This window comes from Varanus komodoensis, unplaced genomic scaffold, assembly GCF_004798865.1.
Source record: "Varanus komodoensis strain SLA01 unplaced genomic scaffold, ASM479886v1 scaffold17, whole genome shotgun sequence".
Classification (NCBI taxonomy): Eukaryota; Metazoa; Chordata; class Lepidosauria; order Squamata; family Varanidae; genus Varanus; species Varanus komodoensis.
In genome coordinates, this window is record NW_025335505.1 from 24047802 (window position 1) to 24064387 (window position 16586).

At 42.9% G+C, this 16586-nt stretch overlaps 1 protein-coding gene across 2 annotated transcripts in view; it reads right to left on the bottom strand.

Annotated features, from left to right (window-relative positions):
• Window positions 1–16562, bottom strand: part of KDM1B (lysine demethylase 1B) — a 39881-nt gene extending 23319 nt beyond the window's left edge. Inside the window, exons 1-9 of one of the 2 annotated variants that reach the window (XM_044426589.1) lie at window positions 16387–16562; window positions 14093–14137; window positions 10592–10685; window positions 9090–9205; window positions 7113–7202; window positions 5613–5724; window positions 3271–3387; window positions 2623–2661; window positions 995–1199 (exon numbers count right to left, since the gene is read on the bottom strand). In XM_044426589.1, coding sequence (XP_044282524.1) covers window positions 995–1199; window positions 2623–2661; window positions 3271–3387; window positions 5613–5724; window positions 7113–7202; window positions 9090–9205; window positions 10592–10681 — 769 coding nt within the window. In that variant the 5' untranslated portion in view covers window positions 10682–10685; window positions 14093–14137; window positions 16387–16562. The remainder of the gene's footprint in view (window positions 1–994; window positions 1200–2622; window positions 2662–3270; window positions 3388–5612; window positions 5725–7112; window positions 7203–9089; window positions 9206–10591; window positions 10686–14092; window positions 14138–16386) is intronic. The other variant, XM_044426590.1, reaches the window with a different exon arrangement.
• Between the last annotated feature and the right edge of the window lie 24 nt (window positions 16563–16586).

Genomic DNA, 16586 nt, shown 5'->3' on the forward strand with positions numbered 1-16586 from the left:
CAGTCACCAAGGCCAATGCATAGAAATGCTGGGAGTTGTAGCCCAAACTATCCCTCCAGTTGAAAACAGATAGTCTACATAATTTTTGAAAAGGAGACAACTGATTCCTGGAACATTTTCACATTGGAGATATTGATATCATTTGGATCAGTGTATGAATTGACTCAGCAATAGTTAGCACACGTTCAAGTGTTCATCGAGAAAAGAGTTTTAAATTCTTTGAGGAGAGTCTTCTTGTCTGCCCTTTGCTGAGCCATCATTTCTTGCTTCATTTTTACTGAAGAGTTGTCACCAGTGTACATATTGATTATATAAGGACAGCATATACTGAGCTTAATGAAACCACGGTGCTTTTACTGAATGAACTGGGAGTACCACCTTATAGGCCCTTCACATTCCTTGTTCTTGGATTTCACATTAGCAGCAGAAAACGTATCTTCTGTTCTCAGTCATCACATGCTGCTACTGAACTGGACTGATGTGAACACACAAGAAGGGTGTAAACATGATGGTAGTCAAAACGCTATGAAAACTGGCAGGACTGATTCCAAAGCATACTATCAGGCCCAGAATTCATTCTTGAACCCACACACAAATCTTTAAAACTGAACTTTAAAAATTATTTATTATAAAGAGTTTTAATACGAGTATAAAAAAAAGAGTCTGCAAAATTGTAAAACAAGATTTGTGCTAGAGTAGATCAATGGCCCAGGGTTCTGCTGCCATAGCCCACAAGCAGGAAGTAGAAGAACTAACTACAAAACAATGGTTAGACTGCAACTCAGTTTAAACCAAAGAAGGCTGCATGGAGAGCTCTTACCCAGGCCATTGTTCAGTACAATCCCTCTTTAAAAGGCACTTAACCTTGCGCATTGCTTTTATCAAGCCTGCATGTGAATGGCTCCAGTGCTTGGCACTGAGTATCATTTAAGTGAGACAAGGTATAAGCTGCCAATTAAGTGCAAGACAGGACAGAAAACCACACCCAGCTTACCAGCTATAGTAGGCGGAGTCTTTAAATGCTCCATTTTTACTGCATTGGATTCACCAAGCAACCGGTGAGTGCTGGTACAAGATGGACTCATACCCACACAGTCTGGGTAGTATGCAGACAGCAAAGGAGCAGCCACACTGTCCTTCAGCAATGGAGGAAGGATGAGCATGGAATACCACCAGTGATCTGACACTTCAGCAACTCTCTAGGAAGGAGCATAGGAAAGAGAGGAGAAATAATTGCATGAATAACTAAAGCTTTATCCTCCCGGGTTCTCTCTCATTCCTGATTAATTTCCACTTGTGGGATGAAAAGACAGATGGATTTCTTTTTTAAATTATATTTACTTCCTCCACATTGGAATAATGAGCGGTACTATTTTCCTGGGAGATTCCTTGAATGCAAGAAAAACAGGACCCATTGCAGAACTTGTACAGCAGACTCTGTCTGCCCAAAATGACCTCCAAGGGAAAACTGTGTGCCATCTCCAGGTGCTCTGTCATGAATGTGGAGGAGTTCATTTCCATGTGAAAATGTTTTAACAGCCTCAAAGAGTTGGGCAGCAGTAAAAAGAAGGGACTGGGTGATGTGCCATCCCTCTCTGAGGCCAATTCATGCTCAACAAAAGCCCTAGGCACCACCAAAATCTTTTTGCATTAACAACAGTCAGAGGAGGAATCAGGGATAGGAGCTGGTCTTTTAACAAACCTTAGAGATTATCCCATCCCATGTGGACAAAGGAGAAGAATACTAGACACATAAACACCCTTATATATCGTAAGTTAAACAACTATATCTTAATTACATTAATTTCCTGGATTGGTTAGCTTCAGAAGTCTTTGATCTTTGGGAATAACAAAGCATTCCAGTTCCCAGAAGTCTGCAGTTTCAAGGGAAGATTGTTTACCCACGTAGACTCAGTTCTTATGAAATAGATGTTAGATCCAATTCATCAGCCCACTGTACATCTGGCTTTGTTGTGAACACAGTGTGTAAATCCAGAGCTCTCTATTGTTTAGGGCTGAACTACACAGAGTTTTAACTCAGAAATCACGCATGGTTTGTTGTTGGGTTAAAACTTTGGATTGTTTAATCCTAATCAGTGCAGAGTGCTGAGTTCACACTTCACAGTATCAAACTCAGATGCAAAGCCAGAAGCAATGAGTGTACAGAACGAAGAGCACCTGCTTATTCCTGCTGCATCCTGTCAATTCATGGCTTTAAACAACCCATGCATTGATGTTACATGTAAACTGGGACATAATGCATTGACTGTTAAATAGGCCACCTTTGGGCAGTATACAGTGCTGACAATCAGCCAACTCTAGATATATAGCACCAGTGGCAAGACAAATTTCACAAGAGGAAAGTGGTGCTTGCTACCTCAGCCTGAGCAACTAACCATTTCCAGAATAGAACAAATCAGCAAAATTCCTTTCTGTGACTTCCACTGTTCTGACCTATTCCAGAAGCTGTAGTTCTGGATAGATACTTGACTTATGCAAGCAAACACTACTTTCCTATTGCACTACTGGTCATTCCCAGTTAGCACAGCAGCAGTATTGGATCCTGCTGTCCCACATTTTCCCACAGTTTTGGTTCATTCCAATACTGCAGGCATTGCTTACCAGATCCTCAGGCATGGAGCACTGGTCTGAGACTTCGATCTGCAATATATATAACTATGTCAGATAACAGTACAGCTTCTCTCACCTGCACAAAGCCACAAAACATTATTTAAGTAAGAGTAAAGAAGTTCTCTTATGTAAACAATGCTTTGTAACTGGAGCAATAGCATGGCTTCCACTGTAAAGGTCAGGCCAAATTATTTATCATATTTTTATCCTTATATTTTCCATCTGTCTGATAACCATTCTTACCCCCATTCTCCCAAGCTGCCTTTCCCCACACAGGGTTACCATTTACATGTTTACCTTTACAAAATTGTTTGAAAAACTACTAGGAAATGAGGACCTTGAGTCCTTCCATGCAGAAAATGACAGCTTCCTTAAGGAGGCTTACTTCTCTATAACAAACTGGGATGTGGCACCCCCTGCAAATCCACCTGAGATTTTATACAAAGAACACCAAGTGATTTCTGCAAAACAGTCTTTTATGAATCTCTCTCATAGTGCTGGTGCGTGTGAATGGCTGCATCACTGCAATGGCATATGAAGTGTACTGATAAGCATAAGTGTCTACAAACAGAGCAAATGTTTAAGCCTGAAGTAAACATCAGCCTCTAGGAACAACCAAACCAGCAGCATATTCAGTACCTTGGTGGAATTATTGAGTTTCATGCCACAACGATACGATTTGGCTATTTGTGTGGTAAGCTGGATTTCCTTTGTCAGCTGACGCCATTTTCCACACTCTGGCTTTGTGCACTGGACCTGGAAATAAAATTAAGTAATAGTCTTTTTTCTTACATATCAAAAAGCAAACACAAGCTAATACAACCAGAAAGATGTTTCTCAACTGTTCCAGCAGACCTCTTCAAGGAGAAACAATGACCTGCTTGGAGAGACATACAATCTGTTCAACTTCCCATCAAGCTTGTAGGAGTAGGAATGTGTGGCCATGTTCACACAAGACACCAAGCCAGAATTCTCTTTGCATTTTTCATTTTGTGCAATAAACACAATGAATAATGAATGAATAGAACAAGTAGAAGAACTGCAACAATTAAGTTTGACACCATGGAATTACATTAGGTATATTATTTGTATGGAAATGTGTTTGCATGCAGTTCTAACGTTTAAAAAATATTTGCAACACAGTAACAACTAAAAAAGGAAATTCATATCATAAAACAAAAATATACAGTAATTGTTAACATCTCACTTGATACAGGAGGAAGAAAAGATTTTACACTTCCATTTCACATGTTGCTATAAGTAACCCATGTACCTAAATAGGCATCCCAGTAAATTTGATACTGTTTGAGATAGGACCAAATGTAGCAAGAGCAGTAAGTTTTGGAATCCAATCTTTCTCTCCTCCCACTTCTCTTTCCAAGCAATCAAGATAAGAGGCTTCTAACTACAGTCTTTATTATGTTAAAACTGGCCACCTAGGCTGGCTTTGTGATACAAAAGGAGTATTGCAGAAGTCATTCACAAAATACCAAAGTTAGGAAGTCTTAGGAAGCCAGCTAATTCCGGAAACAGGGTTCATGATAAGAGGTTGATTTCAAACTGAGCCCTCTCCTCAGTTCCCAACTAGAAGGAGTTTGTTGCACTCTAGTTCCTGTATGCCAGATGGCAGGAAAGATGGACACTCCTTGATTGCTCTCTGATCTGATGCCAGGCTTTGGAACTTATCAAGTTACATACACCTGCTGCCCCAGCCCAGTCTGTTCAACAGTGTTTTCCTCAGAACAGACATGGTCTGATTCCCCCTGGCTTGGCTTATTTCAGGGCATTCTGGCCTTGGCATTTGAGCCAAGAAATCTGGCCTGTCCTCTTCTTCCAGTTCTGATTCAAACTCTGAGGGAACTGCCGTAGAATGCTGTATTTTGGGAGAAGTGGGCACAGCCCCCAGTGAGATTGTTAGCCACCGAGTGCTGGATGGATGTTTTTCCTTCCAAGCCTGAAGTATAATTCTCTTCCTAACTGTAGGTCTTGCATTGTTGATACTTAATATACATTTTTAATTATACTGAGTGGCATCATCCTAGTTAAGTTTTCTTTTCAAATTGTGCTAGCTTCTGAAAATGGCATTCCTGGGTCGTTTTGCAATCTGGAAAAGTGCAAGAGGCATGGCCACAACTAAGTATGAGCCAACAAAGGGCCACCTGTTCCTAGCTTGTTCCCTGGGTCCCCCCCGCCCAGCTACCCCACAAGCCAGAATGAATCTGCTCTTTCTTTCTGGCTTCATGGGAGAAATGAATACAGCCAAGCAAACCTCCTGCCTCTCTTCCAGAGGATCACTTTCATTATTAAGTGAAAATTAACTTGATTTAAATATAGCAATTTGGACACAAAGAAACTGTTGGGGACCATCTTGGGATTGAAAGTGGGAATAATATGAAGGACACACACACAATTTAGTGGTAGAGCATATGCATGCTTTGCATACAGCAGGTCCTTGATTTTTCCCACCTGGAAAATATCCCTGAGGAACAGGGAAGTGAGGAAAAAATCCTGGAGAGCTCTTGCTAATCAGTATAGGCAATACTGACCTATAATCAAGCTAGATGGGCTGATGATGGTGGTGGTAGTATTAGTGGTTACATTTATGCTTTGCATCTCTTGCTCTTGCAAGGAACCCAAGGCAGCTTACAAAGTTCTCCTCTCCATTTTATTCTCACAGTATCAACCCTGTGAAGTAGGTTGGGCTGAGAGTTTGTGACTGGCCCAAAGTCACACAGTGAGCTCCAGGGCTAAGATAGGCCTTCAAGTTGGATATCCTTCGTTCCAGTCCATATTACTCTGGCTCTCAGTAATGTTTTTTTTAACTACTTTTAAGTGTCCTTCAAATATAATTTTCACCAGAAGACCCTAAGATCTACCACATAGTCCTTCCTTCAAAAACCTTCAAGTTATTGGGAATGGGAAGACAAAAATCTGCATGTATTACTTTCACAGTGATACATCATTAAGAAAAATATGCTTACCCAGTAAGGGAGCTGTTGATCAGCCATAAAAGCTTTAGGACTGGGTTCACTTTTTCCGTTACTGGTCCAGATCCTTTTCCAGGCAGTGTATTTTTCATAGCCATCTTTATGACTAAGAAGAGTGACAAAGCAACTGGTAAGTAGAAGGAACAAATGAGCTGGATATGGTTTGGGGTATTTAATATCTGCAGCTTATTTCAAATGTGCAATGCTAAGAAAAAGAGCTAGGCAGGACAACAACAGAATGATAGTCAAGATATTTTTTTTCCAAAATAAGCATAGTTTGTATAGAGAAACTTTGAAGCAATCTTATGCATAATTTTTACTTTACTTAGTCTGATAATTTGATTATATATTCATTCAAGGATTAATCTAAGGATGAATTCAAATACCCCCACTCCCAATCTTGGATCCTCAAATCAACACACAATAATTTCACTGTCCATCCAATTTTCATCCATCCATTCAAATGTGGTCTTTCCAGAGTAACTTTAACAGACAGCCTGTGTTCCAGGAAAATATCCATGCATTCCACTGGTGATGCACATTTTCTAGCTGAAAGCAATTTATGATAATGTTCAAAAGTTCACAGCTGGCAATAAGGTCTGTTAAAGTCACTGTGGGTGTATGGAGCAGTTCTGGCTTCCTAACAAGCACACAAGAAATACTTAGGGTGCAATCCTGTACAATGACTACAGCATGCTGCATGTTGTAGGACTTTTCTATTTAAACATGCATAGGACTGAAACCTTAAAGAATACACAAGCTTTAACTCATATTATTGATTGCCTTTCACTAAAGCTGATCTGAAGAGGAAGTTTTGAGATTATTTTCCAAAAGTGTATCTACCAATCTTTTAAGAGGGCATCTTTCAAAAAGAGGCACAAACATTGATTCCCAGCTAATGCACAATCTTTCAGCTCATGACAGTAGTGCAGGCAGGTGAAGCTGGGCTTCTTGCCACTACAGTGTGGTAAGCCTCTGACAGCAGCCTGCAAGTGTTCTGTAGGCACTCTGGAAGCAGCTGACAGCAGTGCTTGCCTGGACAGTGGCAACTCTCCCCCACAACCACTGCTGGCCTAAACCACTTGGCGCTTTGGAGGCAGCTGTCAGCCATGCTCACAGGCTAGCTGCTTGACAAAAGCAGCAAAGGGATTTTGTTGCTCTTCTCAAGCATCTCACTAACTGTCAGGACTGGTCATGACAGATCATGTCATCCAGGTTTGAATGACCCAACATCCCATTGTGGGTCAAACAACACTACAACAGAGTATTGTTTCTAATTGTGGTTACAAACCATGACAAGAACCAATCATTGGTAACTACTAGTGAGTTTTCATGACACAACCAACCAATGACAGCATCTAATGGTTGGTTGTGTGATGTTATTGTTATTAAAATTTATTAACTCATTGTTATTAAAATCATTTGGCACTGCATGAAAAGAGTTGAACATACATCTTATCAAGAATAACCATAGATTCCATAGAGTTAGTATACCTTCTGTAATAATGATCAAAGCACTCATTACAGAAATGTTCTCCACAGGAGAGATGATACCATCTTGATGTATAGCCATTTTTAGCACACCTAAAACATGAGAAAATGACAACACTAAATGCCTTGTTCTGATGTTTGAAAATACTTCACAACACTAGCTATGTTTGCAATTTTCAAACACTTATATTCATTTATCCTTAACCTTGAATTAAAATGCAGGGGTGGCAGCACTGAGAATGGCGAGAGAGGGAGAGAGAGCCAGTGTGGTGGCTTGATAGCTGGACTGGGGACCTGGGAGATCCAGGTTCCCATCTCCACCCAGCCATGAAGTTCACTCAGTGACTTCGGGCCAGTCATGATCTCTCAGCCAAACCTACCTCATTGCTATAAGGATATAATGGACTGGAAGAAAACTTTAGGTTCCTCACAAGAGGAAGAAAGGTAGGGTATAAATGTAATGTAAGCATCATCTAAAAAGTATGAGGGCTTTTTGTTGTAGTTATTTTGCAAGGCTCACTTGTTAGATAATTCTAATTTTGATTGCGGGTTGCCATATGTTGGAGATGAAAGCAGGTAACATTTTAGATAGTGCATTCTTTTATTGTCTCTCTCAACTGAAGAAGAGCTGTGCTGGATCAGACCAATGTCTGTCTAGTCCAGCATCCCTAGTTATACAATGGTCAGAGCAGATGCCCTGATGGGGGAGACCATAGGGAAGACACAAGTACAATAGTACTTTCCCACCCCACTCACACTCCCTAGAAACTGATATTGAAGGATGTATTGCGTTTAATACTGGAGGCAAGATATAGCCATTGCAAGTGGTGGACATTAATAGCTGTTTCTTCCATGAAACTCTTAACACCTATAAAGAAACATCCCAGAGCTCTTCATATAGCCAGTAGACAGTAACTAGTTTGATAATTTTATATATCTGGTCTTCCTTAACTCAGAAAGGGGTAAACGGAGAACTGTAAAAGAGGAAATGGCACTGGTAGTAGCAATTAAACAAAGAAAGGGCTTTTTGCTTAAAACTTGTTTCCATTTTTAAACCAGCTTATTCAGAAAGACCCTATCCTTATTATGAGAATGGGTTATTTTAATTTGAGAATATACATGCCTATGCTCACTTGCTAACTATGGCAATTGTTTCATGAAATTACATGCTAACCAATAATGGAAGAGTTTCAGAATGGATTGAACAAGCTGTTCTTTAAATGAAGGGATTACAAAGAAGGCCACTGTCCAGAACTTGGAACAAGCAACGTGGCTTTCTAGTGTTCCTTTAAACCGTTACTTCCTGTAGGTCCAACGCCAGCCTTGGATCTATGATAACTATATCAGTAGTTGCAAGACAACCTTCTCATTCCATAGCATCAAGGCAGTGCCCAACAGATTGCACTGAGGGAGACGGTCATTCCACCAAACATGGTCATTCCACCAGCCCTGCTTACAGAAATATTTCCCCCTCTTCCCAGTTTCTTTGTCCTTGTGTGCTGTCTTTTAAGCCCATGCAGAACGCCTGTCTTGTTTAACTGCTTGCATATAAGGTGCTCTGGGAACTTTTTTGCCTGAGAAACAACATACAAATAATTAAATAAATTCATAATAATAATAATATGGTTGAAAATGCCTGTATCTATACCTGTGCTTTTGTGAGGGCAGACACAAAAACTGGAATCTTCCTTACACTGCAGCCTCAATGCAAGCTTGATGTTATGGGACAGAGTTATGACTATCCAGTGTATTTCCCATATCCTGGTTCAATTCATCCTTGAAACTTTTTGGAAGTTCTAACTTGGTCATGTTAAAGTATTTCCAAAAGCAGCTGGATCCACTAAGATCCATCAGAAAAAAAGAGGCAAGCTTCCTATATTAAAAACAGACACAGATATTCACACAAATAAAGCTGAAAAGAAGATTCAGTAAGATAATTTGTTGAAATAGGACCAGGAATTGGAGAGAAGAAGACCATACCTTTCAGCAGCACTAGCAAAGCACACTGGACATGTTGCAGTACATCCTGCTTTTTCACACTTCCGATACTTCTTCTCTGAAGCATCTTCATCATCCTCTGCAGCCTTTTTCCTCACCTAATAGAATATCATGACTACAACTGTAAAACTCTGCAGAGTTGCATTTATATGCCAACAGCATTCTTTATTACTGAGTGGTGGAAGAAGGTTACAGTAATCTGTATTCATATATTTGGCATTCCTGAGCCAAACCTTTTCTGCAGGAAGCAAGATAGACACACACACACACACACACACACAATCAAGTTAGTTGTGTGCATGCATTCAACAAGGTAAAGAAGAATAATCACAATAAAGAAAATTTTGTAACTGCAAAAGGAAAAAATCCAGGAGAACTGCACTCCTTATAATGCTGAAAAATAGCTCAGGTTTTGCAGAACTGAGTAAAGTCTATTGCACATTACAAGCCAACCTGCAATCCAGTACAAACAAACTTACTTGAACCTAAGATAACTTGCTGAGCATGAAATTAATGGCATACCAAGAAAGAGATGCATAGGATTGTGGCACTCTTTGTTTCCTAAGCAGATCTGATGCATCGTGGGTTATATCCAATGTTAGCCCAACTGACTCATTGAAATGAATGAAAAGTTAGATCAGCATTGGTACAACGCTTGCCCTATAACCACATAACCTAAATTATTAGGATTTAAGCCAAAATTAGTTCCATTGACTTCAGTGCTATTAAGTAGCCCTCTCTGAATTTCAGTGCATGGCAAAAACTGGGTAAAGGCTCTGGTTGATCTGTAGAAATTGAACTGTCTTAGCCTGTGGCTCAATTATTTTTACTGATATTTCCACTGGTATTTTTAGGATGGTTTTCATGTTGAAAATTGCCTAGGATTGAAAGGAGGGTTAATTTTAAAAGCAAAATAGGCAAGCTAAAATGTAGAGACAATTTAACTAGTTTGTGGTTGGTTTCTTCAAGTCCTAATGTGCTGAATGTATTTTGGAGAGGCACAAGGTAACTTTATAACAGGATCTTGCGCGCGCACACCCACACCCACGCACACACACTAACACCCTATCCAGAAATTATAGCCTTGCATAGCTGAAATTGCATGACTGGGGTATGCTGTCATGCTTGCTAGCCCCATTCCATTGTATCTCCATCACCCAGCCTTGCTGCCCTTCACATGCTGGAGAAAGAAGATCTGTAGTAGGAAGTCCACTCTACACAGTGGACACTCTGCACAGTCTACTGGAATCCTACATAACTCAGATTCTACGCCACACAGGGAGGCTACCTGGATCAAACAGGTTTCCCACTGCAGAACATCATCCTTGAACATATGGAGAGCCATGGGGCCAGGCAGAACAGACACAGTGAAGGACTGGGGACAGCAGGCACATGCCCAGGCACCTCACCTCATGTGGGCTAGAACAGCTGAAGAGAACTTAACTAAAAACTGTCTCAACTTGGTCTACAGCTAGATGAAATACCTGTCTCCCCGAACTCCTCAAAGGAAGATTATCAGGAGACTGGTCCACAGCTGGTGTCTTTTTCTTTGTTCGGACCCTCCCAGCTGACATGGTGCTGCAGGATAGAAAAAAACAGGAAGTCAGGCAGTGCTTTTAAAGCAGAGTTTGAAAGCACTGTGCTAATTAGCTCCCCTACCCAAGGGAAAAATGTTTCCATAGACACTGATTCTAGAGCTACAGAGCATGAAAGTAAAATTAAGACCTGGACCCATTTGGTGCAATGGCACAAAGGAACCTAGGGCATTCACAGCAACATCTTAACACACAGAAATTATGCCCCACATCACCATATAAGCACGAGCTGCTTCCCAAAGGAGACCCTGTTGACTGGTCAATGTCTTTGTAGAGATGAAAAGTAGCAGAGGCAGGAAACAAAAAGAAAAGTTGGATTCAGAGAAATACATGGGAACCCTCACCTCTCCCATCAGTCCCCAAAATGCCTCTCTCAAAGATCAGGGACCACCATTAAATAAGGTTACCTGTGAGATGGGGTGCTAAGGGAGAAGCAGGAGAACCCCAAAATTTAGGTAGCAGCACCAAGCATAATCAGGAGCTCTGCTTGCAAAATCTGCCTTCAGAAGGGTCATCCTTCTCCTTTCGCACCCCTGTGCCACAGGCCAGCCCAACAGGGTTCAGGATTCCCTGAACCAGGGGTCTTCAAACTTTTTCAGCAGGGGGCCAATTGAAAGGTGCCGGTAATAGCTGCAGGCCGGAAAGGTGGTGCTGGCAGTTCCCACGGGCCAGTGAGGGGGTGGGGGCGGTGCGTGTGTGCGCTGAGGTGGGGGTGGGGTACATGGCGAGGCGAGGCGAGGCGTGGGCGGGCGGGCGCACCCGCCGAGGGGAGGGGAGGCAGGTGCACGAGGCGGCAGCTTGCTTGCTTGGGGATCATTTTCACCGAGTGATCAAACCGCTGCCTACCTGCACGTGGGGCGAGGTGGGTGGTGGCGGGTGTGCAAATGGGCACGGGCACAGCAGGTCCAAGAGGGCATGGCAGGCTGCACCCGGCCCCCGGGCCCCAGTTTGAGGACCCATGCCCTAAACCTTAGACAAGGTGTTTAGGGCGCCTTCTGGGGGAAAGTAGGGGAAGCCACCTTCTGCCAGTCCTTAAGCCCACATTTTTCTCTAGAGACATTCCTTATCTGAAGGCTGCAACCCTATACATACCTAGGAGAAAGTCCCATTAAGCACAGTAAGCTTTACTTCTGAGTAAATATGCATAGAATTGCACTATAAGAAACATTCAATTCCAAGAATTGTGCACAATGTGCACCACACTTCAGCTGTGCTTCTATTTTTTAAACTATTTGTCAATTTGATAGAACATAAAAATAGCAACTCAGTAATCTTAGCTTCGAAGCACCTTCCCATTGCTCTTTTTCTATTTTAATGAAGAACCTATGTTCAAGTTTCCAAATAAATCCCTCTCCCATAAATTGCAGAAAAGTAGCATTAAAGTGTTTTCAATATGTCATGAGAACTGTATAACATATGATACAGCTTATGCTATATCAGCCTTCCCAAACCTGGTGTCCTCCAGACTCCAACTCCCATCATTCCCAGCCAGATGTCAAACACATCTGGAGGGAGTCATGACAGGGAAGGCCATGCTACATATAGAAACAAGAGGAAGAAAAACTGTAGCTCAGTGAAGACCTAGAGCAAGAAACCAAACAACTGGCTTGAGAGTTTCCTGCTATGGAAAGAAGAAAAAAGAACCAGACCTAGCCAAACCATAAACACATAAATTTCCATGATAATGTCATAGGGTGAAGCTAATGGTAGCATTTAGATAACAGAAAAAGGTAGCATCTGATCATTCCCGATGGCCATAACACATTTATAGTGCAATCCCATACATGTTTACTCCAAGACAAGTACTATTGAATTCAATGGAATTTACCCCAGGTAAACAAGGATAAGGTTGCAGTCATAGAGCACACCCCTATGTATATGGAGACAGACAAATCCTTTAGCTCCTAGCATTCCTCCAGCCTTGCTGGCTGATAAATGCTGCATATGGTAGGGTTTTTTTTTTTTTTTTTTGGCCTAAATATGGACAGGGTTGGGCCCTTAATGGTCTATTTCATGTTCTGCTGAGTAATTTAAAACCACTAGGCAGCCTGAAATGCAAGGCTCATCTGAAAAACAGAGCAGGCAAAACAGTAACTTTCCACTGAAAAGCAGGAACCCTCTCAAAGAAAAGAGATCATACAAATTGAAACATAAACGGAACTTCAGGGAAATCCCTTTGATGCACAAAAACAAAACATAAAACTAGTACAGAACAGAAGCAAAATTAGGATAGAAGCAAAATTAGGATATGAATGTGAAATAACAGAACGGTACTATATTGAGAAACCACTACTTCACCACCCATTGCCCCTTCGTTCCACTTTAGTAGTCAAGCATTTCAATACCTAGATTTTCTATGTTCTATTTATCCCATTTGTTGTTTAAAAAGTTACAGCTCATTAAATCTGATCTAATAGACCTGACCCACCTGTATATGGGCCACCTGGGTATGTGGCAGCAACAACCTGAAAGCATGGGCCACTCTGCCCCTGCCATGCATAGTATGCAGAATTCAGCACATGTTGATAAAAATTGCTTGGCTAGAGTTTGCCAATGGCCCATTTGAAACCATCAAGGGAAGAGATGGATAAGCCTTTGAGCATGCATTGTAGTCCCTCCACTCCTTCCTTTGCACAAGCCACAAACAAATCAAGAACTCTTTTACTAATCATAGTTTGCTGTCATATCCAAACTGGAACACTACAGTTATTGGATTTCAAAACAAGTCAAGAATATTAAACCAATGTCAAGCCATGGCTTCATCCTGACTTGTTTTCATACTGAAAACTTTACTTTTCCAATGCAGATGAAACAGGAAACTGTAACAAAGATTCCTTGCTTTCTTTTTGGCTCATGCAAAGGGAAAAGCAAGCTAGATGCTTATGCCCAAAGGACTATTAACTGAAGATATGGACAGTCTGAACATGATCAATATGTGCCAAAAAATTAGATCCTGCACAAGGGAAATTTAACCAGCTTGTGTGCTGCTGGGGTGCATCACAACTTACTTGATATAAAGAGCACCCTGGCAAACAATGTTCAATCCTCTTTCAAAGTTCCATCTAGGAAACCAGGATGTAGATAACATAACCTTCATTGAGGATATAAGCCTCTTTCAGATACCTTTACAAAGTTTTCTTACACATGAAAACATGTATATCAAGCTACTATTGAAGTGAATATTCTGGAATGAAATGGCACAATTCAGTCTAGCTGAATACAAAGGCAGATTTATTTAGAACACTGAGGAAGGGTGCACCCCATTTGTTTACCAAAAAAAGCTACAACTCCACAGTCTACAAATAGAAAGCTGGCCTGTAATTATGTGAGAAAGACTATTATATTCATTATAAGCAATTTCCTCAGCAGGAAGGACAAGTTTCTGCTCACCTTGGAGTCAAATCATCCAGTTTTCAGATGTCAAATTAATCAAGGCTGTAGTAATACAAAAAGAGAAAGCAGAGTAAAAGCAAAAGTGCTTTTTCTAGTTACTGAATACTGGTGCAGACCACAAGGTGTCCAAAGAAAGAGAATGAAGCCCCAGTGGCAGTTCTCCCCACTCTCCAGAATTCTCTTTGCATAGCCAGGTCTGCAGTAAACATGTCCTCTCCTGCATCAGGCCTTCCCACAGTGAGATATTTGGCCCTTGGGAAGGACATAGAATGTCATGGTTCAGTTCAAACATGATGAGAAACCACTGTTGGTGAATTTCTCGCGGGTGGCAGCTGCCATTCTGAATATTCTGGGCATGTCATGGATGCACCATAGCTGCTTGTTCTGTGCGAACCTGGTGAGGGTGAGTTGTCGGGATGGTTGGCAGGCCACTGGAATTATAAAGTAGTTTTGGGTGTGGAGCGGCTTGTCAGCTACCTCAACAACTCACACTTGTGAATTTCTACCACACCCAAATATTCAAAATGGCAGCTGCCACCCTGAGATGAAAGCCCATGGAGAAAGTCTTCTATGGTGCTTCTCCTTATGCGAGAAGAGTGAGTGAAAGGAAACAATTTGGAAGAAACACATATATCTCAAAGAGCTTGATACAAAAGCACACACATGAGAGGAAGGGGTTTTTTGTGTGTGTGGGGGGGAGTATTATCCGTTGCATCCAGCACTCCACAATTTCTACAGCATTCTTGACTAACCTGGTGCCCTCCAGGTGTATTGGATTACAACTCCCATCATCCAAAGCTACTTTGGATTTGTTATGGGAGCTGTAGGCCAACACATTTGAAGTGCACCTGTTGGGAAAGACTGGAGCTTTCACTGCAAAATGGGCTCACAATGGAAATGCCATGCATCTTCCCACAACAAGAATTTCCATTTGGGAGGTACCACATCACTTTGTTTGTTTGTTTGGTGCTTTGGTGCCTTCCTCAACTTGGTAACTTCCAGATCTCTAGGACTTCGATTCCCATGAGCTTATGGCAGCATGGCCAATTGTCAGGAATGCTGGGAACTGTAGTCCCAATACATGTGGCCATGGGAAGAACAGGCGAAAAGCACTGCTTTGGCAAAGCAGAAAGCTCCCAAGTGGGCACAGCTATTGTGACAACACAAAGACAGAAGACAGGCCTCAGCTGCTGTTCCTGAAGAGCTGGCTATGGCACACTTCCTTGTGGAATACTGCAAGTCCGTATTCCAAAGCAGGAGGTCCTGCAAGCAAGGGCACTGTGACCCTGGAACAGAATGTCTGGAAGCCCTTCACTAGCACTATATTATGGAGGTACCCCACAGCAAGGAAAGTGGTGGAGCCATACTGGTAGCCACTTGAAAACTTACAGGAAAGCACTTCCTTGTGGACTTTTTTTTAAATGGCTCTCACCCCCTTAAACTACTGTTAAACTACAGTTGAAAATAAACCATGTGTGCTCCTTAGCCATTCAGGACCAGCTTCCTCCATTTTCTGGAGGTTCCAAGGTGTTGCAGATGGCACAGTCGGAAGCCAGACAGCCACCTTCCTGCATAAAAGTGCAGAGGCATCTCCCACGTTTTCCCCTATAAACCCAAAGCCTCCATCCAGGCTATGCCTCTTTGAGAGTGAGCCCAACCCTACAGCAGCCTGCGTACACAACAGTGAACCCCATGCACGAACTCGAAGGAAAAACCTCGGAGAAGTCAACCAAATCAGATGCCTGGTTCTCCAAACGACAGGTCCCGGAGCTTGAAATCTCACTCTCTGGCCCTTTCCCCCAAATCGGCCGCGCTTAGCTTCTAGTTTGTGTTCGATTCTACTTTTTTCGCGTTTATTTCATCCCTCCCAGTCGCTTGCAAAAGCGCCCTGCCCACGGCTGAGAGGCGCGCTCCTACTAGGCGATCCGGTTACAGGTGTGGGGCCACCGTGCCGTGGCACTGAAAACAGGCTCCGGGGCTAAGGCCCTGGCTCAGACGAAGCCACGGCCACACGATTCCCCGAGAAGCCCGGGATCGGTAAGCCCCACTACCTGCTTCTCCGGAGAAGCGCCCCCCCACGCGCCCACTCTCCCTGTCCACGCACGCACGAGATGCAAGACCTGCAGGGAACGCTCCCTACGCCGAGGACACCTTTGCAGAGCCGGACCCGGCGTGCGGCGCCGGAGGGTGAGGGCGAGCGACGAGAGCGGCTGCTTTGTGCCGTGCCGCTGTCATCGGCTTACCCCGCAGGTTGGAGTGCGGAGAGCAAGAACAACGGAATCGCCCCTTACCTCGTCCAGCCGGAGGGAAGCGCTGCCTTGGCTTGCTCAGCCGCGCAGGACCTGTCCGGGCATCCAGGAGCCTGTCGCCGACTACTCCTCCTGCCACTCGCGCCCCGCCCGCCCGCGGCTCTTCCCGTAGGTCCTCCCCACCGCCTCGCCTCTCGTCCTCCTCCTCCGGCTCCTGCTCCTCGGGTGCTTCCGCTATCCTC